The 12,572-nt window shown below is 41.7% G+C and overlaps 1 protein-coding gene across 1 annotated transcript in view; it reads right to left on the bottom strand.

Moving 5' to 3' along the window:
* The window catches only part of TANGO6 (transport and golgi organization 6 homolog), a 153,003-nt gene that overhangs the window by 86,329 nt on the left and 54,102 nt on the right, over nucleotides 1-12,572 (bottom strand). The window contains exons 13-14 of the mRNA XM_080936912.1: nucleotides 10,292-10,771; nucleotides 8,153-8,210 (exon numbers count right to left, since the gene is read on the bottom strand). Coding sequence (XP_080793038.1) covers nucleotides 8,153-8,210; nucleotides 10,292-10,771 — 538 coding nt within the window. The remainder of the gene's footprint in view (nucleotides 1-8,152; nucleotides 8,211-10,291; nucleotides 10,772-12,572) is intronic.

The following is a 12,572-nucleotide window of genomic DNA, read 5'->3' as shown; positions in this document are numbered from 1 at the left end:
ACGTAAATAAAAATTAACAAAAAAATTAAAGCAAACTACAGAATCAATTTCTATTATTATTTGAAAAATTCTAGAAGAACAACCTATTGAATCCTAGGACGTAAAGAGCAATCTCTAAGGCACAGAGGATTTTGGGTGCTTACTACCACATGTGATAAACTGACTCATCCTAGAACCAATACACTGGATGGACAAAGAGAACAGCCTCTCATAAATTATACATACATACATACATACATACATACATACATACACACATACATACATACACACACATACATACATACACACATACATGCACTCACATGTATACATTCTTTCTGTCTGCCTGTCTTTTCAGGTGCACACACATACATATGCACAGAAAATAAAACAACATTTTTTTTAAAGGACTAAGATCTAAATGATCTAAGTGATCTTGGAGAAAGGGTTAGGCTAAGGATAAGTGCCAGAGTCTTTGTCTATAAAACAGGACTCTTTCATATCACATCTAAAAACTGACTCAAAATGGACTATGTATCTAAATGTAAGAAGAGCTAAGTCAGTAAGATTCTTGGAAGAAAACATACACGTCAACCTACTGTCTTTTGTTGTTTGAACAGGGTCTCATTATTATTCCTGGCTGGCTTGGAACTCATGCAGACCAGGATAGGCTTCACCTCACAGAGACCCACTGGCCTCCAGAGCGAGGTTAAAGGTGTGTGCCACCACACCAGGCATCTCCATTACCAGGATTTCAGTGATAACTTAGAAAGAATGGAAGGAAAGGTTAACAGATCAAATTTCATCAAGGCTAAGCTTCTGTGTTCCAAACAGCACTACACTAACAGAAAACACCTGCAAATCATGTTTGATATGGAAATTGACTCCAGTATATACAAGGAGATATTAAAACCCAATAACTAAAACAGCCCAAATAGGAATGGAGAAAAATCTGAATGCATGTTTTTCTAACAAACATTTTAAAATGAAAAAAAAAAAAAAAAACAATAAAAAGGTGTTCAGCATCATCAGCAAAATATAAACCTAAATCACAAAGTCAGTTCACACCCATTAGGTCAGTTGAAAGAAATAGGCCAGAAAATTTTAAAGTATTGGCTAGAATAGTAGAGGTTTGTTCATTACAAGCAGGAAGGTAAAATGGTACAGCTAAGTTTTGAAAAACCTCTTGACTTAGCTCTTACATTTAGATGCACAGTCTATTTTACTAATTTTTAGGTATGATATGAAATAGCCTCACTTTATAGATAAGCATAGAGTTACTATATGACCTAACACTTCTAGCTGTATACACAGGGAAAATGAAAACATGTATACACAAAACTTTGTAAACCACTGTTCACAGTAGCTGAGAAACAGAAACAGGATAGTTAAGACAGTTCAGCAGCGGCCAAGCCTGAAGTTCTGAGTTTAGTTCCTGAGGTCCACATGATAGAAGGAAAGAACCAGCTCCTACAAGTTATCTTCTGACCTCAACATGTACCCCACACAATACACATATACAGAGGAAGAGAAAGAGAGATGATGTTAAAGATACAAACAACTCAGCTGTCTACTAACTGATGATAAAAAACAAAACCAAAATGATGCTATTTATATAATCAGGAAGAACCTTAAAAAATAATTCCCTATGGAAAGAAAAAAACAGGTCTGACTCCATTGCCATATATGTGAATGTCTAGATCAGGCAATTCATGAGACAAAAGTAGCTCCTGGGTGATGAGTTTAGTGGTGTGATCTAGCACTTGCCTGGCATACACAAGGCCAAGTATTTCAAAAGAGAAGGGAAATGTCAGTGGTTGCCAGGAGTGATATGGGCATAGGATAATAAAAAATATCCTCAGATCAGACAGCAGTGGTGGCTGGCTGTCTTAGTGTTTTATTGCTGTGAAGAGACACCACACCCATGGCATCTCTTATAAGGGAAAGCAGTTAATTAGGGCTTGCTTTCAGTTTCAGAGGTTTAACTCCATTGTCATTATGGCAAGGAACATGGTAGCTTGCAAGCAGACATGGTGCTGAAGAAGGAGCTGAGTTCTACATTTGAATCCATAGGCAGCAGGAAGAGGGAGAGCCACTAGGCTTCTTCTGGACCTTCCTTCAAAGCCAGACCCCAGTGACACACTTCCTCCATCAAGGCCACACCTACCCAAACAAAGCCACAACTAGGTAGTACCACTCCTTGATGAATAAACATTCAACTATATGAGCCTATGAGGGCCATTTTCACTGAAACCACCACACTGTCCAAATCTTTTGTGTGTTGGGGTATATGTGTATGCATATTTATGTTCACATGTGTGCATAAGTGCATCAGGTGAACATATATATGTTGTGAATGCATGGAGCAGTCAGAAGTCAACATTGGTGTCTTCCTCAATCTCTCTCCACCTTATTTTTGAGCAGGGTCTCTCACTGAGCATGGCACTCACTAAGCCAGTGAGGCAAGATGGCCAGTAAGCTCCAGTGACCCAGCTGTCTCTATCCCCGTGCCAGGATTAGACACCTGCTTCCACCTCAGCTTTTCTTCTACAGTCTTCCAAATGGAACCTGGGTCCTCAGGACTCTGAGGTGAGCACTTTACCATCTAAAATGTCTCTCCAGACCCCCTTTTTTGTGGAGAAAGGGGTTCAGAAACACATAGCTCATGCTGGCATTAAATCCACTATGTAGCCAAGGGTGACTTTGAACTGTAGAACCTCCTGTCTTGCCTTCCCAAATGTTGTGGTTACATCTTTACATACTAAGAAACACTGACTTGCATTTTTAAAATTTGGGGCATTTTAGAAATGTAAATTACATCTCAAATAAGTTCTAAAGGATGAGCATAATGTCTACTTCCCTGCCAACCTCATGACTTTACTAAAGCCTAAAAAGAAACACTAGATAAGTGCTTGGTCCTCAGCTAGGCACTACAGAAACCAGGTCAGAGCAGAATGAAATCTTCCTGTTTCAAGGACATAAATGGAGAAGGTAAATTCCAAATTTCCATATCAAATCCAATAAGATGATCCTTCAAGGGAGAGAGAATTATTTTCAGCTAATGGTTTCTTAACTTACTTTAACTTGAGGTAGAAATCTGAGCCTAAGGTTGGTGCCTGGCAAGTTAAGGCTTGTATTTCTGCTCAGTTTGAAACTCTGTAAAAATCTTGTCATCTTTTTATACTCCAACTGTCACTCCCCCCTTTCTGTACCTTTTGTCTTCACTCCTTTTGGTGCTTTGAAAGAAATGGAAAAGAAAGAGGGTGGGAAGGGTATGATTTGTCTGGGCATGTCAGATGCCTAGATTCCCTTCCTTACACAAGGCACACTTTCACCTCCCAGGCTGGGCTTGAGATGTGGGTTTCTCCTTTCTTCCTTCCTTCCTTCCTTCCTTCCTTCCTTCCTTCCTTCCTTCCTTCCTTCCTTCCTGTTATAATTGTTTTATCCCAAGACATTTTGGGCCTAAGAATGTAGCTCAGTGGTAGCGTACCTCTGCTTTTTTTGTTTGTTTGATTGATTTTAATTTTTTGAGATAGGGTTTCTCTGTGTATAGCCTTAGTTGTTCTGGAACTGACTCTGTAGATCAGGCTACCCTCAAACTCACAGAGATCCACCTGTCTTTACTTCTTGAATGCTGAGATTAAAGGCATGTACCACCACCACCTGGCTGGTAGTGTGCCTCTGTAGCATGCTAAAGGACCTGGGTTCAATACCATTGCTCTTCCAAAAACACCACTGAACCCAAAGATTTTTTTGACACTAAGAGGGATCTCTTGAACCCCTGAAATGCAGAATGTTCTTTAAGAGCAGTGACTTCGAGGGCATCTGAGCAGATCCATAGCTAGATAAATTGTTCGGCTATAAGAGCTTAATGTATTTATCACACTAATTACTGAACAACAAAACTGCCCTTAAAGCCCTACAGTGCAGGCTGAAGAAATGGCTTGCTAGGTAAGATACTTGCCATGCAGGCACGAGGACCAGAGTTTGAACCCCAGATCTCACATAAACTCTGGGTGGAAATAACAGCCCTGTAAGGTCAGCACTTAGGTGATAGAGAATTCCCTGAGCTAACCAACTAGATTAGTCAAATCAGGTTCAGCTAGAGACTCCTGCTTCAGTAAATTAAATGGGAGAAATCAGCAAAGGTACCCAGTGTCAACTTCTGGCTTGCACAAGCATGTATGTGTATAAGTATCATATATATCATATATATATATATATGATACTTATACACACACACACACACACACACACATATATACGTGCAATACACACACACACACACACACAGACACACAAAAATTGCTAAACCTTCAACATATTAAGGAACAATTAAGGATATATCTTAACTCCTATTCTGGGGAGAGAGAAGATTTTTACTTTGTATACATTTCCTTGTCACTGAAAAAAAACTTTTCATTTTTTTTGCAACTTGGTATCACTAAGTAACCATGGCTGGCCTCAAGTTCACTATGTAGACCAGAAACTCACAAAGATTCATCTGCCTCTGCCTCCCAGTGCTAGAATTAAAGGCTTGTGCCACTACCCTCAGAATAGAACTCAGCACCTTTCAACACGGTTTTCTATCTGAAGCTGCTAGGACAGCCAAAACACCAGCATCTTCCCAGGATGAAAAAATAAGCAGATATTTTTTCACAAAAGTCAAGCCTAACTATTCAGAAATTTAGTTCTACATGAACAGACAACACATGTAACAGGATTCTTAAGTCAGACAAGAAAAGACACCCACTGTACAAATGAGTTTACTCAGCCCCTCTGCTCTGTCCTTACTGTAAACAGAACTGGTAAGCATGTACAAAAATATCTGAAATATCACTAAGTTGAACAGAAAATTCCCATGGAGCCATGTAGGCAGTCCAAGGCAAAGAAAGATGTAAAGCACTCCCTGGTACCCTTGTCCTGAAGGGGTACCCAGCTTCTTGGAGTGATTTGGGCCTGTGCAAGTGGCACTGACCACACAGGTGGGAAAATTTATCTCCTGCCTTTCTTAATGGGAAATTCACCTAAGGCCTTGGCTTTTAAGTACACATTATAGGCACCAAAAACATCAATTACTTCAATCTGTCCATCCTGGGGAGGTGAGAACAAAAATTCCACGTCTTCCTACTTGCCCTGTTCTTCATCACCAAATTAGCTACTGACTGATTAGCACACCAATTAAAACCAGTGAAAACAAACACAACACCAACAGCTGCAGTTTTTATAGCAGATCCCAGAGGCTAATGAGCTCAGTGGGTTAACCAGCAAGGTTTTTCCCAAGCAGCAAAGTTGCCACAGTAGAATAACATGCCACTGCTTCCAAAAACCCAGCCCTAAAATCAGAAAAGGAAGTCAGTCTGTGAAACACATCTCCTTGGAAAGGCACAGGTAACTTGGTTTCTGAGACTTACATTTAGAGGAGTCACGGGTTCTCCATTCATTGATTTCTCAGGTTTCCGAAAGTGTCACTTCATGCCCTGCAGCCTCATGAGACCTCCTGTGCACTGCTGAGCCCAGCCTGGTCTGATCTCCACAGCTGCAGGTCAATCACCTTTTCTGGAAACTCTCAACTCTCCTAGCTGTCCTCTGCATCCTAGATGGTCAATCTGTCTCCTTTCTTCTCTTTTTGCCTTTTACCCTAGTCAGCTAAGTGTTTCATATGTAGTAGGTCCTCAAAGCTTGTTTGTAGAATGAAAGAAGAATTCCTAAACTCGGGCCCTCGCCACTGTATTCTTTCTCTTCTGCACTCTCCTAAGCTTCAAATATTGTCTGTACAGTGCAAGCCCAAGTTGCATTCAGGAACATCATGGCTACAGGAGCCTGGATGTACCTTTGTGTTTGTTAGGAGCCTTGCTTCTATGTAAACAGGACACAGCAGTGTGAAGAGCTGCATGGTAGGAACCAATCTGCATCCCAGCCCTTCACTATTAGAGCTGTCTGTCCCACTGCAGGCACATCATTCTCACGCCTGACTGTTTGTGTAGGTCACATGACTTGCTTTGGCCAAAAGAATGAAAGTGAAGTGGCGGGACAGCTGTCCCTAGAGACAGCCTCTAGTATCCATGCTTGTCTTCGGACACTTCTGACACCACTACAAACAGGCCACTGGGCAGGGACAACCAGGTACTCGTGCCTAGTGTGACTGGGTAATGTTGTCAAGTTGATGGGACTGACTGTGAGGGAATGTCTATGTTCAGTTAGTTGAGGTGGGAAGAGCCATCCTAAATGTGGACAGCACCATTTTCACAGGCTGGGGTTCCAGATAAACAACAGAAAGTTGCCACTCACTCATCTTTTTCTGCCTCCCCTGTGACCACGCTTCATGGATGCCTCACCTGCTGTCTTACCTCCCACCATGATGGACAACACTCTCAAACTGTGAGCCAAATTCTTCCTTATGTAAAGGTGTGGTCTTTTTTTTGGGTCAAGAATGTTGTTGTAACAGTGTGAAAAATAACTAATGTATACACTGAACTCCATTTTAACTGATGAGAAACTAAAGCTCAGGAGCATTAAAGCACATGGCAAAGTCTGTTCAGCTGAGGGACAGGTGTACCTAGGCAGTCTGCCTCAAAGAGTCCCTGCTCTTGGCACCATAGGAAACAGGTAACTCCAGCTGTCTCATGGTGTGATTCTGATGTTTTCGGAAAAGGTGTCTAACTTTGCATTTCCCTCTAGGTCTGGAATCTATAAAGCAATAGAACATCGTAAACAAAGAATCTCAAAAAAGAAATATAATGATTCCCACGTTTGCTCCACAGTTTTAGGGTTCAAACCTAAGCCTTGCACATGCTACACAAGTGTTCTACCACTGAGCTTCGTTCCAGCTCCATATGTTTGGGTTTTGTTTGTTTTTTGAGACAGGGTTTCTCTATTATGTAGCTCTGGCTGTCCTAGAACTCACCATGTAGACCGGGCTGGCCTTGAACTCGAGATCCTCCTGCCTTTGCTTCCTGAGTGTTGGATTAAAGGTATGTGTTATCATGCCCAGCTCCATATGCTTTTTAAATTTTTCATATATACATATATATGTGTGTGTACACACACACACACACACACACACACACACACATATATATACACACATACACACAAACACACACATGGGTGTGTGCATATGTTCAATGCCTACCATGGCTCTCTGTAATAGCAACATGCACTTAGATGCTGAGCCATCACTCTACGCTGTAATTTTTTTTCTTTTCTTTTTTTTTTTTTTAAACCAACTTTTATTAATTCTTACATGTGAGTACACCACTGTAGCTGTCCTCAGACACACCAGAAGAGGGCATCAGATCCCATTACAGATGGTTGTGACCACCATGTGGTTGCTGGGAATTGAACTCAGGACCCTGGAAGAGCAGTCAGTGCTCTTAACCGCTGAGCCATCTCTCCAGCCCCCTGTAATTTTTTTTCTAATGAAGAAATATTAAATACCTGAAGCTAAGGTTGAAGTGTAGTTTTTTAGTGTTTACTTGTGTGAGGTCCTAGATTTACTTCTCAACACACCACACACACACTACACACTCACAGACATACACATGCACACGTACTCATACACACTACACACAGATACACATAGACATATATGGGCACACATATATACACATACACTACACACACACCACACACACACACCCCAAAAACAACTCACCAAAAATGATTAAACAAAGAAACCACAAAAATGAAACCAAAACCATCTGAAAACACAAAAAACTTTGTAGCTTTTTCTTTGTGCATGCATATGTGCATATTTGAGTGTGTGTGTGTGTGTGTGAGTGTGTGTACACATGGTGCACATATATGTGGAAGTCAGAGGACAACCTGCAAAAATCAGTTCTCCCCTTCCACTATGTGGGTCAAATTCAGGCTAGGTGGCCTGTGCCTATGCCTAAGCTACCTCACTGGCCCCCCAGTTAACATCATAAGAGTTCATGTATGGACCATTCTTTACCTCTCGAAACTGAAGGAAATAAGATTTAATCTACAGAATGATGAAGTAAACAAGAAACTTCATTATTATGAGACACTGAAACTTTCCAGGAATGTTCTTATCACTCAGAAGTGTCCCATTTAAGAAGCAGAAAGATGAACAAATGACCAGTTGTGTCTTGTGGTTGTATCCCTCAAATGAAAATGATAGCATCTTTGGTCCACATTAACTTACCCTGAATTGCAGATAGATACACAAAAGAGTCTTCATGCTCCAAGTTCTCCAAGAATATCTGGAAGTACAAAACAGAATAGGATGATTCTCAAAGGGCGAGAAAGATACGGAGCCTTTATCTGCTGTCCTGAGAGACATGTTTCCTCTTGGTAGATAATGCTGACATAGAACCATGTAAGGAAAATGATATATTTGCTTGAAATCTAATCGTTTAAAAGGGGAATGATTGGGGAGAAAAGTTCTTGAGGTCATCTAGCATAAGACATAGAAACCAACTTGTATGAGAACAATCAGAAAGTAGAAACTGGTGTGCAAACTTAGCAGCTTGAGTCTGATCCTTGGATCTGGATCCCAATGGCAGATAAAGAAAACCAACTCCCAAAATGTATCCTCTGACCTGTACAAGAACAACGCAACACATGCGTGCTCACACTCACACATGTACATCATACCCAAGCACAATAATATCCATAAAACTTGGTGTTTGGTATTGTTTTGTTTGAGACATGATCTCTGCTGTCTAGAGGCAGTAGGAGTGCTTGCTCATGTCCTTTGATGGACAGTCTTGGCTTCATGCTACTAGGAGGATGAGTCAGTGGGAAAATGTCTGCTGTGCAAGCATGAAGACCTAAAGATCTTCAGCATCCTTTATCAGAGCTCAGCACCGAGCGCTGTAGTGAAGACAGAAGCATTATGTAAGCTGGCCAGACAGCCAATCTAACCAGTGAGTCCAGGTCCACGAGACTGCCTAGCAATAAGATGGAGCGTGGAAGAGGATGATACCCGATGTTGACCTCTGGCTTTCAGACATGCGTATACACACCTGCATACACACACATGCACATCACACATGCATATCACACACACACGAACACTCACACATGCACATCACGCACATAAAAATAAGAGATACATTTGTGGAGTATCCCCAGCAATTTACATTTCTTATTAAAAATCATCGGCAGAATGTGGTGAACGTGGTTGATGAAGATTACATGCAGTTAAAGGAAATTGCAATGGTGGTCCCAGCACACACATCTAAAGTAGCATACTAATGGATATTTGCAGGATGATAGCTACTCAAAGAAGATTTGTGAGTTTCAATATTATTTCCCTGACAGAAAATCCTTGACATGTGTCTGCATCTCATCATCTCATCTGTAGGATGGAGAACACAAATGCCGTTGTGAGGATGAGAGAGAAACAGTAAGGTACATGGCTTGGTTCACAAAAGAATAGGTATTCAATATACAGTTTGCAAAATGGCAAACCATGTAATAGTTCGATGCCATACTAAAATAGATGTTGTCCACCAGACTTACAATTTGCAGTCTAAGGACTAAACACATAGTTAGGTCATCGCCATCACTACCCAGGCTCAGAAGGGTTTAGCGTGCTATCCAAGAAGCTGAGACTGGGTCCCAGGCAGTAGTTTCCAGGCCCCTTGTTTTTACTCTAGTCCACACTCAAGTCCCAAAGACTTCCACAAAAGGGAAAGATCCTAATGAATCAGTGTGCATGCTGCTACATCCATCTAGAACATTCAGGACAGCTTCTTGCTGTGATGGAGGTAAAAGAGTGGAGGAGAGCCAGTTAGACCCAATGCTCCTCTAGAAGGGACCCAGTCAGACGTTAAATTTTTCTGGGACGGGCATCATCCCAACTATGGGAATTAGCTCATGCTAGCCCACTGTCTGTCTTTCACATGTTAACACTTGGCTATTTGGCTAAAGCTGTATGAAAATTAGCCTTGCCCATGTTTATTTCCAGGTACCCACCACAATGCTCATATACAAAAATTCTGGCATTCTTCTCAACACCTTTTCTATTTTAATCTGACTGCTCAACAATAAAGTTCCTAAAGGATAATCCAAGACAGTGCTTGACACAAGTCAATGTTTTAGAAAATACCTGAACTGGGCTGGTCATGAGGGCATACACCTTTAATCCCACCACTCAGGAGGCAGAGCAAGTGTATCTCTGTAAATTCCTGGTTACCTGGTCTATGGAACAAGTTCCAGGCCATCTAGGGATCCACAGTGAGATCCTATCTCAAAACAACAAAGGCCCTGAGTTAAATACCTGCCCTGGGCTGCTGCCTGCACTGTGTCCTGTTTCTAGACAGTGTTTTCTACTTACCTGAAGAAGCTTCTTTTGTTCCTCCAGGGCTCTCGCTTCTCTCTGCTCAACCCAGCGGGAAAGAGTGCGGAGGGCAGCGGCCCGGGCTGGAACCTGGGGATCACAGGCTGATAAGAGAACCTCCCGGAACTGCTCTGTGGTTATGTTTCCAGGTGGCTGGCTTGTGGCAGTGCAGGGCTCACTGGAACCTTGGCCTGTTCTGGGGGAGTTCTGCCCTTGTTCAGGGTGGTTCTGAGTTCCTTCTGTGGATGTGTCTTGACTAGTTTGTCGATGTTCTTCTATTTTCTGTTCTGCGTCTTTTTTGTTTAGGGTACTCTGGGCTGCTGTGTTGACAGCCTCAGTAGAGAAGGCTCCATGAGTGGAGATGGTAATTCGGAGATCTACAGCGAGTTCCTGGATGACAGGGTCAGGGTATGTGTTAGAGACCTTCTCCAACAAAGGCAGCAGCTGCTTCAGGACCGAAAAATCACTTGACTTCAACTATAAAGCGAAACATAAAAAACAGTAGGTCAAAACTAACATGGAAACTGTTGACAAGTACACAGAAGGGGCAACAATCACATTTGAGTCCACGGTGCACTCAGCACACTGCCTCTGACAACCACTCAGGAACTATGTACTACATAATTGCAGCTAACATGTATTGAGCATAGCCACATACAAGCACCTTTTTTTTTTAAGATTTATTTATCTATGTATGTATATAAGTACACTGTAGCTATCTTCAGACACACCAGAAGAGTGCATCAGATCTCATTACAGATGGTTGTGAGCCACCATGTGGTTGTTGGGATTTGAACTCAGGACCTCTGGAAGAGCAGCTAGTGCTCTTAACCACTGAGACATCTCTCTAGCCCAGGCACCTTCTATGTAAACAAGAACACACTCTATCCCTGAGGGAGTGCGCCCATTAGTTTCTGCATTTGAGACACTTAAGTAAGATGTCCAGAATTATCAACTGGAACACAGATGATTGTAAAGTCAAGAAGCTACAATCCAGGCAGTGTGGCTCATATGTGACATCACCATGCGGAGGCTGGAGCAGGAGAACTGCCCTGAGTTTAAGGGTGGACTGATCTACATAATGAGTTCAGAACAGCCTATGATTCTTTCTCAAAAAATAAAATAAAATAAAATAGACAAAAAGTCATATTAGAGTATAAAAATTAAACTATGCCTAAAAATCATCCTTTAATACGGAGGAACTGGAGTTTACAACCCGGTACCCATACAACAAGCCACATTTTCCATGTGTCTCTGTAATCTCAGGATCTCTGTAAGATCCCTGGCTTCTAGCATAGCAGAGAAACTGTGACACTTAGGTTCAGAAAAAGACCATGCCGCAAAGCAAAAGGTAGAGTGATACCGAAGGACACCTCATACCCTGCTCTGGCCTCTGTACACGCACAAGTGCATACACACAGGTGCACACACAGGTATATATGCACATGTACACACACAGGTTATAGCACAGACATACAAATACTGTTTTTTAAAAATACTTATTTCTGTTAGATTTTTTGGATGTTAACAGTCCTTAAAGATTCTAGATCTTTTTGTTTTATTTATTTATTTTTTGTTTTGTTTCATTTTGTTTCATTTTGCTTTCAAGACAAGGTCTCTCTACAGAGTCTTGGCTATCCTGGAACTCACTATGATTCACTCACATTCGTGCGAGTTACCTAGAGATAACGAGCAAAAGTGCCTGTGAAAACACGAAGTGTGGATCTCCTTTCCCTGTAGCAACTCATGACTAATGTTGTCAACACACCCATGGTTTACTGAGGTCTGAAGGGTGCTCATTAAGGGAGAGAGCAACATTCTTAAACCTTTAAAAGTCTATGACCTTTGATAAGTATTAAAAAAGAAAAATAAAAAGGCCAACTGCGTCCCTACTTTAAAATCCTCTTTTCCTTTCTTCTTGCTTCCTGCCATTTGCCTGGCATACACCCATGCTGTTTATTAGCTGCTGTAGCAGGCTTGCTAATAATGGGCAGTAAGCAGGAAGTGCCTGCTGGAGAGGCAGCAGCAATTAAGAAAGAATGATGTTCTATAGAGAGAGTGTCCAGTCCAGTTAAGGGGGGAAAAGGACAGAAGTGGAACCAGTTCATTCTCCTTGCTGAACAAACAGGTTCTAGCAGGAGTACCCTCTCTTGGCTTCCCCACTCTGTGGCAGACCTCTAGTCTGCTCACCACTGTTCCCTGAAAGTCTGTTTTGCTATGGTTCAGATATGTTCCTTAACTATACCTGAAATACAGGCACATAATTATTACAATGGGA

The sequence above is a fragment of the Micromys minutus genome, assembly GCF_963924665.1.
Source record: "Micromys minutus genome assembly, chromosome: 24".
Taxonomy (NCBI): domain Eukaryota; kingdom Metazoa; phylum Chordata; class Mammalia; order Rodentia; family Muridae; genus Micromys; species Micromys minutus.
Note: the sequence above shows the minus strand (reverse complement) of the source record. Positions and strands in the feature narration are given on the sequence as shown.